This window comes from Pieris rapae, chromosome 1 (assembly GCF_905147795.1).
Source record: "Pieris rapae chromosome 1, ilPieRapa1.1, whole genome shotgun sequence".
In the NCBI taxonomy this organism is placed as follows: domain Eukaryota; kingdom Metazoa; phylum Arthropoda; class Insecta; order Lepidoptera; family Pieridae; genus Pieris; species Pieris rapae.
Genome location: NC_059509.1, coordinates 2446235 through 2467578, shown reverse-complemented (window position 1 = coordinate 2467578; position 21344 = coordinate 2446235). Strand labels below are relative to the sequence as shown.

General features: G+C 32.9%; 3 protein-coding genes across 4 annotated transcripts in view; 2 read left to right on the top strand and 1 right to left on the bottom strand.

The window, feature by feature from the left end:
• Window positions 1–5127: 5127 nt before the first annotated feature.
• LOC110996302 (translation elongation factor 2) lies at window positions 5128–15599 on the top strand. The gene is made up of 15 exons (XM_022263903.2): window positions 5128–5268; window positions 5599–5813; window positions 6202–6395; window positions 6559–6756; window positions 9789–9924; window positions 10938–11160; window positions 11410–11556; window positions 11664–11825; window positions 11938–12102; window positions 12447–12638; window positions 12719–12898; window positions 13287–13576; window positions 13728–13830; window positions 14765–15022; window positions 15432–15599. Exons 1-15 carry the CDS (start codon window positions 5266–5268, stop codon window positions 15498–15500), a joined length of 2535 nt encoding a protein of 844 aa, XP_022119595.1. The 5' UTR covers window positions 5128–5265; the 3' UTR covers window positions 15501–15599.
• Window positions 15600–17926: 2327 nt separating this feature from the next.
• Window positions 17927–18887, top strand: LOC110996305 (UMP-CMP kinase-like). The gene has a single exon (XM_022263907.2). It carries the CDS (start codon window positions 18033–18035, stop codon window positions 18672–18674), a length of 642 nt encoding a protein of 213 aa, XP_022119599.1. The 5' UTR covers window positions 17927–18032; the 3' UTR covers window positions 18675–18887.
• A 332-nt stretch (window positions 18888–19219) lies between these two features.
• LOC110996304 (phospholipid-transporting ATPase ABCA1) overlaps window positions 19220–21344 on the bottom strand; it is a 35371-nt gene continuing 33246 nt past the window's right edge. For both annotated transcript variants that reach the window (XM_045629163.1, XM_045629184.1), the window contains one exon: window positions 19220–20643. In XM_045629163.1, coding sequence (XP_045485119.1) covers window positions 20461–20643 — 183 coding nt within the window. In that variant the 3' untranslated portion in view covers window positions 19220–20460. The remainder of the gene's footprint in view (window positions 20644–21344) is intronic.

The following is a 21344-nucleotide window of genomic DNA, read 5'->3' as shown; positions in this document are numbered from 1 at the left end:
AAAATCAATTTACATTAAATATTTAATTAATTATTTAATGTAAATTGTTTTACTCTAATTGTCAAAAAAGTATATACAAGAATCATATATATAAAAATATGTGAAAAAAAAACTGTTCTCCCACATAAAGTGTAGCTACAAATTTACTGGCAACACTGACACATCTTAATTAGTACTTAGAGTAGAAAAGACAGTTTTGTTTGCTACAGATTGTATGATGTCATCGGATTATTTCAGTGCTTCGTTACAAGTTCACTCCCTAAAGCTCAATTTATTACGGGCAGGATATAATTATCGTTTCGGGTACTAAACTAATTAATGTACGAAGTTAAAAGCATTTGCCAAATATATCGATCGTCTCGTGTATTTATAATAGATATAGTCTCCAATCTGGTTTACATTATACATAATTAAGTTTTATTATAATTTTAGAAATATAAAAAATACTCTCGCTAAATTGTAAAAACCGTCGGGTATTTTGAAGTATCTTTGAAATTTAATCGGTATTGAAGGTTAAAATTTGATTAGTTTTAACATGTTAATAATTAATAGAGATGAATAATCCTAAATAGTTTTATCCTCGTTACATGAAGTCCATTCGCTTCTACGCCGTTCCAGTGACATGGAAGACAGTGGTAAATCATAACTTTTTAATTAAGAAATCAAAAAAACTTAATCGTTTTATTATGGTGGTCCTTGCTCTACGAATAATTATGAAGGTTCACTGCCACCAAACATTTATACATTTAACTATCAATTTTTAAGATAAGATTGTGAATAAGAATTATTCATTTGAAATTAAATTATTGTTTAGGCAATAACTTTTATATTTTAATTGAACCAATGTGTGGCTTGCTTGCAAACAAAAAAAATTCCACGAGGAAAAGCGACGTTAAGACCGTTAAGTGGTTTGAAAAGTTTAAACGAGGCGAAATGAGCACCGATGCACGCAGTGGATATCCCAAAGAGGCTGTTACCGACGAAAACATAAAAAAGTCCACTGAATAAATTCCTCGCTTAAAGTATTAAATTTAATAACGCATGCAGCGAGGGAATTAAAGGTACTTAAATTTGTTTAATTTTTTTTTTCAATTTTTATTATAATTACTGCTATGTAAGTTAAGAATATTGTAAATAAATACTTTATAATTTAATTTGATTTGTTGATCATTTGTACGATTAAACTCGAGCGCCATTTTATGCTTAACTACAAATCAAGTGGCTTACTTGATGCCTAATCAGTCAGGCAAGGCAACAGGCTCATGGCATAAAGTAACACTATCCAGCTGCATAGTGTATTTTTAAAATAATTTGTAATTCGGGTGGTGTGGCGTAGTGCCAGTCCATGACACATAGGAACAGAATATTCTACTTCCGTTAATTGGATCTTATTTTGAATATGACACTGGCAAATGTTGAATTTAAATATTAAAAAAGAAATATATTTAATGACAGCCGTTCAAACGTCTGCTTAACCCAAAACCTTAATGGTATATGTACCACAGATAAAAAATTTACCACCACCACATTATTGCATACATAAGCAAAACAAAAAAAAATAGTTTTATCAATGTGGTTAAACAAGCTAGATTAGACAAGATCCTAAATAATTTATTACGTGTTTCAATATATAATGTTAAAAATGTATAAATATCCATTGCCTGTCGAAATTGTACTTCCTTAATCTCCATATGTACTTATATTATTACCATCAGAATTATTAGCGCATTTATTTAAATTATTTATCTAATTCAACATAACTCAAAGTATAGAGAAACGTTTCGGTCAATAAGTCGGGCGTGGGAAAACATTTCATGTTATAAAGATAATAAAGGTTGATATAATGTGTTTAATAATCAGAATTTATAAACATACAACAGGGGTGTGCCTACACGCCAACTTAATGTAGTCGGTCTGACCCACACCGTCTACGTCTAAGTCATGCCAGTTCTGTCTCGATGCTTTCCTTAACGTACTAGCAAATGTTAAGCAATGTTTAGTTAATGCGAATAAAGGCACTGGTGCGCAGAAGGATATCGAATCTACGACGTCAGTGATGACAGTCGCACTTTGAAACCACTGTACCAGCACTGCTCTTTCGTATTATTCACTGAAACAAATGTAATATCGCCTCTTAAAGAGTTTAAAGCATGTCCTTTAATAATATTATGTGTAATAAAACTATATTAAGAGTATATTCAGAGTTTAAGTAGTTTTTCCTCGTATCCCTGGCAGATTGACAGAACGCATGTGAAGACCTTGGGAAAGTTCGGTCGATATAAGCGTGATTCATAAGTCATTGAGATTTTCTTGTTTGGCATACACAGCTTCTTAAGCAATTTTTTATTTAATATCCGGATTCACTTTTTTAGTTTACCCATACTGCCCACCACTGAACCCGACACCGTAATCATTATTCAGATTTCGTTTGCGTTACATGGACTTGCTAAGAATTGTTCTTCAAATGTGGTAGCTTAGAGGATAGGGTCAAAGGTTTCTGGTATAACTACGCCTGCCTAATTAAGTAATTCTAGCTCCTTCCAGAAGTTCAGAAGTTCAGAAGTTTCCTGAACATTTCGCAGGCTTCACGTTACTGCTACGAGGATTTCTGATCATTGGGCAGTCACAGCCTCGCATTCCAGGACGGTGGTAACTGATTCCTCTAGGCTGAAACAGCCTTTGCACAAGACTGTTGATGAATTATTTTACTGTGAATGTAAAAGTTGCTTATTAAAATCACAGTTAAATATTTTTTATTCTGATTGATTGATGAATCATATCATTATACTTTTATATTATTTTGTCACTACCTTATCGCATTTTAATATTTGAATTAATATTATCACATTTTAATTAATATTAATTATAATGTATCACTCAAATATAATCATAAATATTTTTCCCGAAAAAAGTATACATATTATGTTGATTTTTAAAAACTCTAGAAGAAAGATTTTTGAATATTTTGGTAAATTTTAAAAAATCTTGATTGCCGTTATTACATGTTTATTTATAAGGCAGTATTAATCAACTTAATGAACCAAGAAAGTCATGTAAAAGAAAGATTATCTTCTTAATAAATGTTTATTTCTTAAAAAACAAACTAAATGGATGATTCCGTTGGACATTGACCTTTCATTAGATGATTATAAGGATGTATTGATTGGTGTAATTTCGGCGCCCTTTTTAAAGTTTGTTTACCCTCGAATGTAGCCAAGCAAACTTAGATTTATCGTCGATCGTAATTATCTTTTTATTGAGCAATTTCCAATTTGATGACCTTCAACTATTTGACCCTCGATGCTATAGGGCTGCCACAAACTTAGGTCAGGTTAAATACCTACCTGAACTTTACAGTAAAATTCTGGCAATTAACATAATCATAATTCACATTTAATTCAGTATTATAATTCTTTGATTGTATTTCCCGCTAAATGTGTAATGAATTGGTTAATAAATAGTAATATTGTGCATTTAGGAACAATAACACAACATTTTTTACTTACGGAACACACAAAATAATAATATGTAATAATAAAAAATAATACAAAAATAGGAAAATAAAAAAGGAATAAGGTACATTTTAATAATTGTAGTACAAAATTAACAGTGAAAGTAAGTCTTGAAAGATTTATCAGTAAAAGTAAAATAAAAAAATAATAATATTTTTTGTGACGCAAATTATACTGAAATTTTTGACTGAGAAAAGTTTTTGGGCAATTATTGGTATAAATCCAAATAATTTCAATTTATTTTAGGTATTTAATTTCTATACGTTTCACGTCTATGTATGAATAACATAAAAATAACTTTTTATACAACAGAATAATTAAAATATATTTAAAAAGCAGTTGGTCATACATTCTAACATCTTTTGTACAGCCCTACCGACGCCCTCGTTACAAATTATAGCAAACTGATCAAATCGCAACCCTCACCCTGAAGTTCCCTCATTTTCTGACAGATATTTACGCCTTTGGGAGTGTTATAAAACGTGTATATACTACACAATATTGTAAATTAAGCTTGTGTAGAGGATATACCTAGATAATTTTCCTTATTTTCTGTGTTAAATAAATAATTTATTTGCTTAATTTTTAAAACTTTAAAACTTTCTACCCTCTTCGCTTGCACTTGCTTTTAATGGGTTACAATAGCTAATGAATGTTCACTAGTATTGTATCTACAATTGAAAATGGGTCAGATAATAGTGCTTATGCCAACTTTCAGTTCCTAGAAGCTGCTTGACATCGGCCAACGACAGTGGAAGTCTTTGACTTGTTAACAATAATTACATTATTACTGATTAATATTATGTATGTCAGCCAAATTGAAGCAGGTGAAACTGTGGGGCAATAGACATAATATATATTGTCGTAAATTTAACTGTCAGTCAGTTAAATTAACTTATTTGATTCGGTACGTAAAGGAACACAAGAAGGTGTTAATAAATAAGTTAAATTTTGTATGACGCCTTGGTTTGTCATAGACATATAGGTTAGGTTAGGCACTATCAAAGACATTTAGAGTGTATTTTTAATATTTTCAAATAAATTTATAGACCAACATTTATCACTAGCTTTGAGTAAAAGAAAAGTACTTTAAAATTTAAGTTCATTTAAAATTAACATGTAAATGTAAAATAAAATTTTCCTAACATAAGGGCTCTGGTAGTAATAATTATTCTCGTAAAGGTTGATACATAACTAACAATTATTGTTGTTACTAGGATATAATTATAAATTAATCAGTATAACATTTTTTTGATGAAACTTTAACATATGCTATGTATATAAAAATTACATATAAAATATTAAATGAAAATTAGTGCATACTAGTAGCATCTATTGGCGAGTAGATGAAAATCTAACTAGTGTCTTTAAATTTTTGCATACACCGACATCTAGTGTTTAGTCCGTTTATCATAAGTCCACTTCGAGCCAGTGGATCATAAGGAGACTATGTAATTTATTTATACACAAAAATTAATATACTTTGATTTTGATTAAATAATAATTATTAATACGAGGTTGTGTTCTTAGTTTATTATGAAAATAATTATTTCACATTACTGCTCATAGTGCACGAACAAACTATGATCATACAAGTAGAAACAAGTGTTGTCTTTGGCTTACTCTAATCTTGACAGTGACAGTTGTTGTCCACATCCGGCCCACGAAGTGGAAAAGAGTTCTTTTTCACGCGTACGCCATTGTTGGCGTATGGTAGTTAATATTATTAAAAGGAAATCATAAACCATCCAATATGGTAAGTATAGAAAATGATAATTGTGAAAAGAAAAGTGTAGCGAAATAACAGTTCTGTTAATTAGCGAGTATATTTTGGTGTAATTTGTGATAAAATTAGTTTTTAACATAGTTTCATCACGTCGGACTTCTTTGTATTGGGATGACGTTTTCGAAGTGTTCCAAGTGAAGTGTTGTGAAAAACCTAAAGCATCGTTTTACGACTAAGAAATAATTATTAACCTATTATAAGATGAATACGAGAAGTGCGTTTCAAAATTGAGACTTGGTTTATTGTTTTGCTTTAAGATGTACGTGTTCATGATGTTAAGTGAGCTTTTGGTTTGTGCAGGTGAATTTCACAGTAGACGAAATCCGTGGGATGATGGACAAGAAGCGGAATATCCGAAACATGTCCGTGATAGCGCACGTCGACCACGGCAAGTCTACACTGACAGACTCGCTGGTATCAAAAGCCGGTATCATTGCTGGTGCGAGGGCCGGCGAGACACGATTCACGGACACACGTAAAGACGAACAAGACAGATGTATCACCATCAAATCTACGTAAGATGCACTTCCATGCAATATGGTTGCACTTTCACTCTAACCTATAAATGTCAAATTTTTTATCTTAACTCAATGAAGTTGCTAAACATGTAACTTCAAAAGTAAGCACCCTTTGAAATATAAAAACAGATTTCATAGCACAACAATGAACTTTATTCATGCAATAATTTGCATAATATTTTTACAACATACTTTCAATTTTATAGAATGCCATATTGTAACAAATTTCTTTTTCTTATAGTTAACTTTTCCATGATGAATGTTCTTACCATTAAAAATCTGAATTATTTTGAAGATTTTTTAGAACGGCCATCTGATGTCATTACAATATCATATTCACATTTACTTTTAATTTCGAAGTTACTAACTGGTCTTATATTTTTAGGGCCATATCTATGTACTTCGAGCTCGAAGAGAAAGATTTGGTATTCATCACAAACCCTGACCAGCGTGAAAAGAGTGAAAAGGGTTTCTTAATCAACTTGATTGACTCACCTGGACACGTTGACTTCTCTTCTGAGGTGACAGCTGCCCTCCGTGTAACCGATGGTGCCTTGGTTGTTGTAGACTGTGTTTCCGGTAAGTACTTCTACTTGATTCAAACAAAATTTATTGAAATACTTTATACTATGTAAAAATGCTCTTGCTGGTTATTGTTAAGTCTTTAAACATATTTACTAAACATTTTTTTCTAAATTTTACAATATTTAACCTTGAAATAATCATTATCTTGTTTGTCTAGGTGTATGTGTTCAAACTGAGACTGTACTTCGTCAAGCTATTGCCGAGCGTATTAAGCCAATTTTGTTCATGAACAAGATGGATCGTGCCCTCTTGGAGTTGCAACTTGAGGCTGAAGAGTTGTACCAGACTTTCCAGCGTATTGTGGAAAATGTTAACGTTATTATTGCCACTTACAATGATGATGGTGGCCCTATGGGTAAGTCTATAATTTTAGTTATTAATAACTTCCTGCTGTCTCTTACACATTAAATATATGGTTAGTAAGGTATCATACATACTATTCTAAATCTACTTAAGACAACACTGATGTATGACATGGTTGCACACATAAGTGGCTTTATCAGCATGATTGTGACATTCAAGTACAACCTAGTCATTTGATTGATATTGCTATAAAATGATTATATGGTCCTTGATACTGGACCCTGTCTAGGGTTTAGAACTCTATCTCAGTTTTTTTTATTAAAACTGGATGGTGAGGAGAGTCATTTGGTAGTATGATCTACATATGGTGATAGGTGTTGCTGTTTATTGATGTTGTGGATTATATGTGAATTTATATTTTATTTTGAAATTATTTCTTATGTTTTAAGGACTTTCGAAAACTCAAATGTCAAATATGGTAGGAAACAATAGAAACAATTTTTTTGTTGTGAAATATTCTCCTGCTTTTGTCTTTTATTCCTTTAAGCTAATATTTTAATTTACTTTTATTATAGATATTATATAACTGTAGATTTCTTATGTTGTTCTTTTATAAATATCTTCAGTAATTTGTTTATGACATTATCAACACAATAATCATTACCTAAAAGAAAATCATTCAGTGAATAATTTGAAGCTTTCTGTCCATTCTTCAATTTGCTAGTTAAAAATACCATATGGACTGGGTGTTTACTAGAATTTTGTACTAATTTTATAGTATATACTAGCGGATCCGACAGACGTTGTCCTGTCTATACGTCTTTAATTTGAAAATTTCAAACTTTTTTTAACCCTAGATAACTAAACTATATTTACAGTCACATAGTAACTAAACATTCGTCAAGCAGACTACGCAATAAAAAACGTGAATAATATTCAAAAGTATTTATTAGAAATAGTAATTTGGTACATGGCAATTAAGTTTGGTTTAATAGGAACTAATTATGATAATAATAATAATAAATGACTATTCTACACAGCTACTACACATGTCTACATTGTGTGAGCCACAAATTGCATTTTTGCATTTCATGCACCGATGTTTCGCCATTCTTCGAGCCTTTGACGGACATAAATAACATATTTTGCGCACGTTTGAAGCAGAAGGAACAGGAGCTTCTATATTAGAAGAGTCGCCGAGAATGTCTTGTATCATAACTTTGATATCACGCCTCAAAGTCACTGTCTGTATTCGTTGACGTAGCCAGGGCTCCATTAGTTGGTCTCCTATCTTCATTACAAAATCACGTCGAGACATTGGTTTTTTATTGTTTCTTACGTTACTTGAGACGTGAATAACATAATATGCATTGATTGAAGATAAGTTTAGCATGTTATAAAAAATGCATAGTGGCCATCTTTGGGTTATGACATGGAACATGAGGATTAATCTGGATTGTGTTTGGAGAATTCGTTGTAGCAATATCTTCAGTTACAGAGTCATCAGAATCTATAATTTGAGTTCTTTGTCTCTTACTTGGTCGCATGGTATCATCTTCTGACGCTGAAGTTTCACTAGGGGAATCTGAATCGCTGCTAGTGTCGTGATGAATTTCTACCTCCAAATTGTCCTCCGTCTCCGAAGTCGAATTATCAGATCCTTACTCAATTTCGTCATCTGTGATGCAGAAGCATCGAGCCACTGGCGTATCTCATCCTCTTGATTCCTCAAATCCATCTAAAAAATTAAGCAGGTACATAAATCTTAACAAACATAAAAACAATAGGCTTTTCTATAAAAATAAACAAAATTTCTTCTTTTTTTTACAAATAATGAAAGTTAGAAAATTATCAAGTAAACATAATTTATCTATTTATAATAAACATAAAAAAAACATGTGTTTTTTCCAAGTAAAATAAAAAAAAATAGCCAAACAGTAATGTACATACCTTATCAAAAAAACTTGCTTAGGAACTAAACTTTCGTCAATCGGGCGACGAGATTGCCACAGGTCAGATCCTAATTAGCATGTGCTTGCAATCGCATCACGCGACATACTGATTAGACCAATCAGGAAGGTAGAAAAAGATTTACCGACGTGGGGCGCGGGGAAACAAGTTCATTCGACTTTTGCGGAAAGGAGCGTCGTCGCGTGGACGAATGTTTAGTTATCTAGGGTTAATAAGCTAAAACATTCTGGACCATTTTGATGAAAATTATTATTCAAATGTTATGACAATATCTAGCGATCCAGCACATGGTCTACAATAACACAATGATAACAAAACTTTTTTTTAATTTGATCGCAGCGCTGTCGGGACAGACTAAAATTAAAATTCGAATATTATTTAAAATTTGACAGTGCGATGGTAGCGCCGTCTGTCGGATCCAATGTAAAACATTCCAAAATCAACAACTACTAATTAATTAAAAAAAACATTGTCCGGCGGACAAAATTGTGAATCTAAACCATTCTCGAATCTCCACGAACACACACAAAAAATTTCATCAAAATTGGTCCAGTCGTTTAGGAGGAGTTTAGTCACATACACACGCACACAAGAAATATATATATTAAGATAAATCATAGAAAGAAATTATAAGTTACTTATATCTGTTGATATGTATTATCCATCAGCATATTTTTATGTTAGCTTATGAAATGGTTTGTGATTGGTTGAATAATGCATGTCATTGACCTGACATTGAAATTGTTAAAAATTATCAATTTGTGACGTCATCATGCACGTGTGGTAAACTGTTATTTCACGTGCCTTGGTACTGACAAATAATGATTAAATAATCCAAGTAATGGTGCAGATGCAGATCTAAGGAGAAATATTAATATTTAAAATTATTGTTTCTTTTATTAGCAACTTGTAACCTATATGTTAAATGAAACACCCAAAAGAGATTAATTAGTCATGTAATGTTTTTAGTTTATAATTTTCATAAAAACGGGTATAATAAAAGTAACTTGTTTTAATTTATAAAATAAATTCAACGACTTTTTAGATTTACTTATAAAAAATGGCCGTAATGATTATTTAAAAATAATGTTACAATCTATTTTCCACTACCAGGTGAGGTCCGCGTTGACCCTAGCAAGGGATCAGTAGGTTTTGGTTCTGGTCTTCACGGCTGGGCCTTCACACTCAAACAGTTCTCTGAAATGTACGCCGACAAATTCAAGATCGACCTTGTCAAGCTTATGAACAGGTAATATTGATAAACTAAGCATTTAAAATAAATAAGGTAATTATGAAATTGAATGTCTGGTCACTTGTATTTTCAAGGCATTATTAATATGTAGTATATACATTTGTATCCCTTTAGAAATTACGTATTACGTTCATCGAGAACAATGAATTTTCATCCAATTTTAATATTATAAAATATAAGTAATTCGCAATAAGATGTTTACGTAATTACATATACTATTTAATTTTTTATGCGAGCGTGTGTGTTTCCATAGAATTAGGACAAGAACTAGTTCTTGTGTAGATTAAAACGCCAACAAAACATCTATAGTAAATTTTTCTAAAAAATTTCATCCCTGTATTGAGCAAACTTAACAATTTATTAAATAAGATTTTGACACAATGTACATTATCAAGCTTTTCCAACAAGTCTCATAAAAACGCGGCTAGCTGCAAGCAATCAATACTTTCGTCGTTTGTAGCTTGGATTATGCAACTAGCTTTTAAAGGAGGTGTTTTTTCATCTGAGATGAGAACTACTTACAATAAACCTACCTATGCATAAATTCATGATCTTTCAGTTATTGATAAACACTATGAACAGAAAAATTCAGTTACTTTTAGCTTAATACAGACTTGATTTCTTTGAAAAATTATGCTGCAGAAAAGGTAGTTATTGACGCGTGTACAATGTCTAAGCTTTAGTTTATTGGTGTCAATACCTTCAACATGGATAAAACAAAACATGAGATATCAATTTAATAAAACTTTTGAACCGTCCTATTGATACTGGGTAAAGTTTATAATGCTATACACCAGTGGCAGACAAGGACGGATATTGAGATCTTAGCTTGGATTGGTAAGGCATTCTTCATGGATGTTTTGCAACTAGTACTGAGATACAGATACTTTTTATAAAAAAAAAACAAAAGACTTCTCCCAGCATATTTTTATATCTATTTGTGCTTTCTATTAATATGATTACTTAGTTATGAAAAACAGTTAAATTAATTTTAAATATTAATTATGTAGGCTTTGGGGAGAGAACTTCTTCAATGCAAAAACAAAGAAATGGGCAAAGCAAAAAGACGGCGACAACAAGCGTTCATTCTGTATGTATGTGCTGGACCCTATCTACAAGGTGTTCAACGCTATTATGAACTTCCGTAAAGAAGAGATCGACAGTCTGCTCACGAAGATCGGAGTCACCCTCAAGCACGAGGACTCTGACAAGGACGGAAAGGCTTTATTGAAGGTACAATTTTCGTATGCTGAACACAGTGCTTGTAGTCCCAAGTGTTGCCAGTTGATTCTTATAAACTTCTGGGTGTCAAAGAGGACTTACAGCAATTCTTTCCGGAATTGGTTATATGCTCTCCATAGCGTATGACCCCAAAAATGATTGATACATTTTTGTTATCTCATTGTACTTTTTAAAACTTCGAGAATTTAGTCTTAAAATTCCTGGATGACAATGTTTTATTTTTCTTGCGTTCTCGTGCAGGTTGTCATGCGTAGCTGGCTGCCAGCTGGTGAAGCTCTACTTCAGATGATTGCCATCCACTTGCCTTCCCCTGTAGTCGCCCAGAAATACCGTATGGAGATGTTGTACGAGGGACCTCATGACGACGAGGCCGCTCTTGGTGTCAAGGTATGTTGAAAATGTTCAGTTATTAAACAGTATTGTATTTTTAATATTTTACTTAAAATATATATATTTGTGTTCAAACAAAACTTAAATTAGTAAGCATCTCTTAGAACTGTGACCCTGAAGCACCCCTGATGATGTACGTGAGCAAAATGGTACCGACATCTGACAAGGGACGTTTCTACGCCTTCGGACGTGTTTTCTCCGGAAAAGTAGCTACCGGACAGAAGGCGCGTATCATGGGACCCAACTACCAGCCCGGCAAGAAAGAGGTAAGTCATGAAATTGCTATTGTATATGTATTTTATTTAAATCTGATTTTTTCTATTAAATTATTATAATGTGACCATCATTTAACATATATGGTGTTGTTATCTATCTTAGGACCTGTACGAGAAGACCATCCAGCGTACCATTCTTATGATGGGTCGTTACGTCGAAGCCATTGAAGATGTGCCTTCTGGTAACATTTGTGGTCTGGTAGGAGTTGACCAGTTCCTTGTCAAGACTGGTACCATTACCACCTTCAAGAACGCCCACAACATGAAGGTAAGAATAAACATTAGTTGACAAGTTATTCTTAACACAAAATTTCTTCTTATAAAGTGAAATTCACAGCATGTGAAAATTTTTAAGTATAGTCCCAAGTGTTGCCAGTTGATTAATATAACCTTCTGGGTGTCAAAGAGGACTGACAGTACAGTCTTTCCGGAATTGGCCATATGCTTCCATAGCTTATGACCCCAAAAATGATTGATACATGCACTCTAACAACTGGCGTCGTTTAGTTTTTGAAAGTATGAGCTCAATTGTTACATATATTATTTATCGATAAGTATTCAAAAAAAATTGTATCATACTCAGTTTTACCATAATATTTTTTCTGTAAACAGGTCATGAAATTCAGTGTCTCGCCTGTAGTGCGCGTGGCTGTTGAGCCCAAGAATCCAGCTGATCTTCCCAAGCTAGTGGAAGGTCTTAAGCGTTTGGCCAAATCCGACCCTATGGTGCAGTGCATTAATGAGGAGTCCGGTGAACACATTGTGGCTGGTGCTGGAGAACTTCATCTTGAGATCTGTCTTAAGGTATGTATTTGATTCATCACGTTATGAAGTGAACTGTAGGTATAATGAAAATATATTGTGACATATTTCTGTTTTGTTAGGACTTAGAAGAAGACCACGCATGCATTCCAATCAAGAAATCCGACCCTGTGGTGTCATACCGTGAGACAGTGGGTGAAGAGTCCAACCAAATGTGTCTGTCCAAGTCTCCCAACAAGCACAACCGTCTGTTCATGAGGGCCTGCCCCATGCCTGATGGTCTGCCAGAGGATATTGATGATGTAAGTTTTTTAAACTCTACTCCATATTATGCATGTTTTACTGGTATACAAATGATATATATTTTGATCACAAGGTAAATACATAAATGTATCTTTTGCATTTTTTTCCAACATATTAAAGAAAATGTGTAACCCTTCCGACTACCGTGCCGTGCCTTAGCAAGGGCACGTGTATTCGCGTGTCAGGGCATTGAAGGCTACGGCTTTGTGGGAAGGAGAGAAACTCTACTAGCTTTAAGCGCTGCATAGGACCTCTATCCTTATGTCCTGGGACTGCATGCTACGGGCTAGAAGATACAACTATTCATAAAGTGTATAAATTTACGATTCTTGAATTAGCGTATGCCATTACGTTAATCTTTTCTAAGACCATACATTTCTTTCACAGGGTAAAGTTAACCCACGTGACGACTTCAAGACCCGTGCGCGTTACCTGACCGAGAAATACGAGTACGACTTGACCGAGGCCCGTAAGATCTGGTGTTTCGGTCCCGAAGGTACCGGCCCTAACCTTCTCGTCGACTGTACTAAGGGAGTGCAATACCTTAACGAAATCAAGGATTCCGTGGTTGCTGGTTTCCAATGGGCGGCCAAGGAGGGAGTCATGGCCGAAGAGAACTTGCGAGGTGTCAGGTTCAACATCTACGATGTCACACTGCACACCGACGCTATCCACAGGTTTGTTTATTATTTATATCTTAATTGAAACATTGGGCAATATTTTTATCTGATTTCTAAGGCATTTAATAGGCCCTTGATTCATCTAGTATTTGAAATTATTAATCTATGTAAACATAACACATTGTAAAATTTGAATTGTGTGATACAGAGGTGGTGGCCAAATCATTCCAACGACAAGAAGATGTCTTTACGCCTGTCTCCTGACTGCTGCCCCGCGTCTTATGGAGCCCGTGTACCTTTGTGAAATTCAGGTAATGCATTCTAACCTTAATGCCAATACGCGTAATTGTTGCAGAATTCGCCCTTTATATAAATTTAAATAAATATTGTAGTCGTTGCTTAAGGTGTATCAGGGTAAGGTCGGATACGGAGCAAGATCGGATACTTCATATTACTACTAAAATGCCAGATATTTCTTATTTCTGGCAACATTATATGATTCGCCATCTTGTCTTCCCGCAACTCTTCAGTCCGCGTCAAACGCTGCATTGAGCAAGACATGCGTTTTGTGGTGAAAAAAAGTTACGGGTGCTCCAGACGACTAGCAATAGTAATCCGATCTTTAACCGGGCTTGGCAACCATATTAATATATGCAATAGAATCAATGTTACACAGTAGTCCGAACTTACCCTAGAATAATCCGATCTTTTTTAACATGCAATTAAAATTTCATGTCTATTTTTTCGAACAATATATCTTGACAACTATTTATCTTAGAGTAGAAACGAAAATATGTATTGATAACTTAACATTATAGTAATAAATTTACTAGAACACAATTTTAGTATTTTTTTTTAGGAAGAGAATAAATAAATAAATTCGAGACCATTGCCAACTATCAAAAAAATAATCCGACCTTACCCTGATATACTATACTTTATTTGATTTTATTTAATGCATCGAAAGCAAGTAATACTAAAATGAAAGAAAATCTTTATCCACGTGAATTCCTATGCGGGCGAGAAATGTTAGCTCGTGCGCTTTTCCGACGCGTGGAAAAATAACAGTTTTGTGTTTTGGCAGCGACATCCATACAATACATTCTTTGCCACAATATAAGAACTAACACTTGGCTAAATCATAATTACGCCAATTGATACTCTCAAAAACTAGAGTTTCTCGACGGGTAATTGTTGGTACTCGCAAGAATTGGCAGATGAGATTAATTGTCTTAACGTTTGCAGTGCCCTGAAGTAGCCGTGGGTGGAATCTACGGAGTACTCAACCGTCGTCGTGGACACGTGTTCGAAGAGTCCCAAGTTGCCGGAACTCCCATGTTCGTGGTAAAGGCCTACCTGCCTGTCAACGAGTCCTTCGGATTCACTGCTGACCTCCGTTCCAACACTGGAGGACAAGCTTTCCCTCAGTGTGTGTTTGACCACTGGCAAATCCTCCCCGGAGACCCAAGCGAACCTGGATCCAAGCCATACGCCGTTGTACAGGTAACAAATTATAATCTTTTTAATATATGCAATGTGTTTATTAGAATACCTGCGGCTTTTATATACTGTTGTAAAATTAAAAAACACTTATGTACAAGAAATCGTTTTCAGAAGAAAGTGTAGGGTAAATTCCATATATTTTAAGATAATTAAGATTATCCTTCCCGCTACCGTGCCGTGCTTTAGCCAGAGCACGTGTTGACGCGTGTTAGGGCAATGATGGCTACGGCTAAGTTGGAAGGAGATTAACTCGACTCGCTTTAAACGCTGCATAGGACCTCTATCCTTATGTCCTAGGACTGCATGCTACGGGCGAGACGATACATATTAACTTAAAAATATTAAAATTTTAATACTCTTTGTTCTTTTGAACGCTCAGTACAACCGTTGTAACCAATGTTTGTTTCAGGAAACAAGAAAACGGAAAGGACTCAAGGAAGGTTTACCCGACCTCGCTCAATACTTGGACAAGTTGTAAACGCGTAGCAAATATCAAATACATCAACACTGTACTATATGTAACATCCAATCTACATTTTTATTTGTAAATGAGTTCTCAATAGAAGCTACACGCTGAGCGAACTTTTATTTGTGATATTATCCAGATATAGCATACCCAGCTAAATGTTGCACCAACACCATTATTATACTGTAATTAATTTTTAAATTATAATTTTTCTATTTTACTTTTGTCTTACTTTAAAAAAATGCACGCAGTATGACATGGTTTAAAATTATTAAACTTAAAAGGTGAGTTGCAGTCTTCTGAAATGTTTTGTATAATGTTAGAAAAGTACTGACTGTTGACTTTGTTTCAGATAGGTGTGTTTACAAAAACTCTAAAACGTAAGTCTTTATTTGAATATAATTAAAACATACAAAATTTTATGTATTTTTAATGATGATCAAAACACAGACCTGTTCTGATATGATGAGGACAACCTTATTTTCTTCTGATTTAAGCTTATTAAAAAAATCTTTGATGGTAAAGTGTTATCATATCAGTATTTTACAAACGCTGTTTTTGTTTCAGGTATCATGATTTCTCTAATTAATAGCATCTGATTACAAAGTAAGTATGACATATGTATTACAAAATAATTATAGCAACAACATTTATAGAAAAAAAGTTTAAGCCCCCTCAATTAAGACCTTCTGTTCGGGCTTAGAATTAGTTCTGTTTGCGATATTTCCTACAGTTAAGAATTATTAGAGAAATGGTTGTTATAAACAAATGGGTTTGCTCTCGAATAATATGATGATAAATCTATGCCATATGCCAAACATGATGGTTACATAAGCTCAACAGGACTGAGAAAGAAATAATTTAAAATCATAAATAACATTAAATGCAAAAAATATAAGTATTTTTGTTTCTTTACAGATTTTCCATATATCTAAGATGTGTGATAGATACTCCTATTTATTTTTACATTAAGGTATGTTTATTTAATAAATACATAGTCACACAATCTATAAATATCGGTAATTAACAACAATTTCTCAAAACCACGTTTCCGTTAAGAAGTTAAAGAATGAAAAAATGATGTTAAATTTATGCCAGATGCTCCATGGTGGTTACATAAAGCTCAACAGGACTGAAATATTTAAGGAACCATATTAATAAAATATGTGATAGATCCAAATAAGGCAACAATTAATTAATTTTACAGGTGCCATTAATAGTGGAGACCCCCCACTCCACGTTCTTAACAATTGAAATTTTCAACAAGGTAAGCTGTCTTTTAATACATGTTTTCAAATTAAAAAATAACTTGTACAGCGGTTCCTTAATTTAATGTAAGACTTATTAAGCTTAAGTTCACGTTTTAAAACTGATTTTCGTGTTAACGCATATCGATTTTTTTACCGAGTAGTAGAACCTACTTTCAACTCGATGCTTCTAAACGTCGTATTCTAATAATGCCCTATTAAGTTTTAATATATTACTAATGTTTACATTGTTACAACATTTATGATGAATCTTTCACAGACCTGTTCTGAATTTTTTTGCGGACAAACTTATTTATTTTCTGACTATAATTGAATACAAACTACGTTTGTTATTTTATTATGTCATTAATAATATTTGTTATTTCTTTACAGGCATACGGCGTGTCATCACGGTTTTGCTCAATTTGTAACTGAAAATAAAAAAATATTTCACTCATTCAATAAGTTTTATTTCAATGATAATTTCCTTTTAGCCTTATTAGCGTTGTTTTTTTATGCCATACCAATTTAAATCCATTGAAGGACCGAAATAGTAAAATAGGCAATGAGGTCATCAACTCTCATTCCGTAATAAAAAAATGGAAACCACGGATTCACGTCCTAACGTGAATCTATAATACAGTCTGTTACCTTGATATCGAGAGAAGCGAGAATCGGTGAATAACAAGACACTACTAGAATGGAACATACGCACAATGTCAATACTCGGAACAAACGCAGGCTGGAATTTCCCTGTACCTAGACTGTCTAAAGTTAGTAATTCGTTCTTTGGAAAAGGGATACTCTTCTTTAATAAAATCCTAGAGGCTCTTTTATCTCTGCCTTTTATTAAATTTAAGAAATGTTTTAAATAAAAGCTGTGTAAAAAGGCTTACTATAAAAAAAGGTTGGTGATTATCTTGTTGATAAAAGGGCCTGGGAGTAGTGCTGGGCACGCTACTTGCCAACACCCTCTGTCTTCTTTGCCTTGCTTTTGCTTGAGTAGGGATGCTAACAGGCTCGAATTTAATGACGTGGAATAAGTGATACCATGAATATCTTATGTTAAAAAATAAACGTATTTTATTTATTTATTTACTACAGGGCACAGATTATCTCCAAAACCTTGTATTGTAATGTCCAAAAAATCTGACATATCGGAAATGTAACTTATGTCTAAAATCTAATGTCAAACTGTCAACTAAACAGCCAAGGTCACAACACTCGGTTACGCGCATGTTTCTTCCAATATAATTATTAAATTTAAAAATTTCGATTCAGTTCGCTTACATATTTCATGTGGAATCGTTTGTTCGGCCCCGTGAGGACATACATTGCAAAAATGCTGCCGGAAGTAGTCTTTGTCTTGGGTGCACCCGGCGCCGGTAAAGGAACTCAGTGTACATTTATATCCAAGGAATTTGGATTTATTCATTTATCGGCTGGCGATTTATTACGAGAGGAGCGACAGAGGCCTGGCTCAGAATATGGGGAAATGATTGAGGAGAAAATTCGCAATGGAGAAATCGTACCAGTTGAGGTTACGTGTTCATTAATTCACAAAGCTATGGAGAAGTCCGGAAAGTCGCGGTTTCTTATTGATGGGTTTCCCCGTAATAAAGATAATTTAGAGGGTTGGGAACGCGTTATGTCCGATAAAACGAAACTACTGTTCGTGTTATTTTTTGAGTGTTCACGGGATTTATGCACCGATAGATGTTTAGGACGTGGCGCTGCTGGCAGCGGGCGTTCTGATGACAATATTGAAAGTCTAAAGAAAAGGTTCAATACTTATCTAAATGATACTATGCCCATTATTGATCATTATGACAAACAGGGCTTAGTTTGCAGGGTCAATGCAGAAGTGAGTCCACAAGAAGTATTTGCAGATGTACGAAAATGTTTCACTGCTTTAGGCATACAAAGTATAGATAAGTAATATTGTTTTAAGTAGGTCAATGCCAATGCGGTACTATTGTTTTTATGACAAAACATTGAGTAGCTTAACTATTCCTCCAAAGAAATAGGTTTAATGATTTCATATACATTGTCAAATTATAAGTGTTCTATGTAGTATCAAAATATGTTATCATTGTGACTATTTGTGTAGTAATTATCTAGTGTCCGACTATTAATAATATTATATTATTTATATATTAGTTTCTATTACATCTCTTATAGCTATTTGGTCAAGCCAAGTACAAAAATTAAGTATAAAATCGAGGAATATCATTTCAAGGTAACATAAGTTACAAGCATGACTCATTTTGATGGGAATACTTAGTGTAGATAACAACTGCTATAATAGATAAATGCAATCAATTTAAAGGGCAAGGATAACTTGATTTATCATCATTCTACTTTGATATTATTATATTTATTATGCTGCCTTTACTTTTTTAGACTTATTTTATGTATAATATGTAAATAAATAATTAAGTATAGTATGGAATGTTTTATTTAATACAAAATTGAGGCACATCATAAGAAGCATAACATTTATTGCTAGAATAAACAGTCTTATTCATACATAGGTAAAAGTTAATATATAACTTTACACAATAGTATCAACTCAAACATTCTTGTTTGTAAGAAATGGTATAAGATCGTAAGAATGCACTGAATGCATTTATATAATTATCTGACTGCTCAATTATCATATAAATATCATTATCATACAAATTTAACATTGAAGTTGTAAGTACACATTAGTATAAAGTATACATCAAAAAGTTAAGTAATACATGAGATAACAGTTAATTTAAAATAATTTTTAAAAGTACAACTAATACCTAAAAACATCATACTTAGTTAATATTTTTTTATATGAGTGATGATTACAAAAAATATTAAAAGAAAATAATTTCTCATAGTTGGTATACTAGGTGATTATAAGAGTGCTTAATACTATTCTAAAATAAATAAATTTGTGCAAAACATGGTGGTTCAATACTTAATAACTAAACACATAAAAACATCCATTTGGTTAATGTTAGACAAGTTATTTGATCAAACCATTGTGGCTATACTCATTAATGACAAATCAGAAATTTATATGAAAAAAAGAGAATATTTCAGTAATGGTGATCAACCCATGAACACTGCAAGTCTAATTGAGATGACATTGTATATGATGTATTAAGTCTAGCAAAATAGAAAACAATAAAAACTATTTGTATAACATAAATAATATTATAAATTATAAACTAATTTTTGAAAGCTGTTGCCTTATACAAAAATCCGTTATATTACGAAATACGAGATTTAAATTACCATCGAGATTAAATCTCTCTAAAAATAGGCACTTCTAATAGGTAACAATGTTTATAAATAATTGTTGAATTTCATACAAATTGAATTCATATAACTAAATAAACCTGTATATTTTTGTTGTTGTAGAAATTACTTGTTTTAGAATTTAATTTTATATCTAATGCAAAGCTTCACTAACATCACAATAATTAAGCGCTTAGTATTTTTTGTGAAAGGATACATAAACAAGTGTGATCTCCTTTGACACATACTTCAAGCCTATTTTCAGTACATTATTACTACCTGTCAGTTCATAAAATAATATAATATCCTGTATAAACTAGAGTAATGTTGGACCAGCCATATAAGCTACCTACAGTTGGGAGTTGTATCACAGAAATTTCTCTAAACCTGCCCTCTATTAAAGACTTAATTCAGCAATGCCAAGCCTAAAAGAAAATCAACTCAGTGCTTTAAGCGGGCGATTCCTGCTCAGGAGTCTGCTCATCTTGTGCAAATGAAAGGAATACTTCTTCTAGAGTTGTTTCTGTCACTGAATAGTCCTCAACCAGTGGGTTTTGCTGCTTTAGTTTTTCTAAAGCTGAAAACAGCTCGCTGTATGGTATCTCATCATTTATGTGGTATTGGAGCATAGTCTGCGAATTCATACATGCATTCTTAGTAAGTAAGTAAAGGGTCTCCATTTCCCCGAAATATATTTAGCGAATATTTTAAACTATTTAATGTAAAAAAAAAATTATAATTTTTACGTGTCGTGTAAAAAAACACGAATGTCATCCTCAATGGCGTATCTAATTGTTTACAATACGACCTTGTAGATACGATTCTGTTATGAAACTGTACTTCCCAACATATTGAAACTTGTGTTTCTTATATACTTTATAATTTTTTTCTAATATAATGTGATTCATTACGATTTTATTTATGGGAGCAAATTGTATAGTTAATGAAAAGTGAAAACTATGCATTTTGACCGAAAATACAGTTTCTCGATAATTTGTTTTTTTTCCAATTACATGAAAATTTCTTGATTAATTAAATAAAATTAATGTTAATCGGTCCCCTCGAAAATTGAAGTTGAGGATAGTATCTTGATCGCGAACATGCAATAAGTTGAAGTCCAGACTAAGCTTCCCTTCTCTCTATAATTTGAAGTGTTTTATCCTGTTGTTCGTTTGAATACATGTGCAATTGATGAAATATGGGTGAGTTCGCAAAAGAATCGTATTTCAAACGTTGATAACTCATGTTAATATTTGATGACATCAAGACAATGACAGGATGAAGTCGCTCAATTAAAAATGAATACGGTCTTTTCGAAATAAAAAATTGTGAA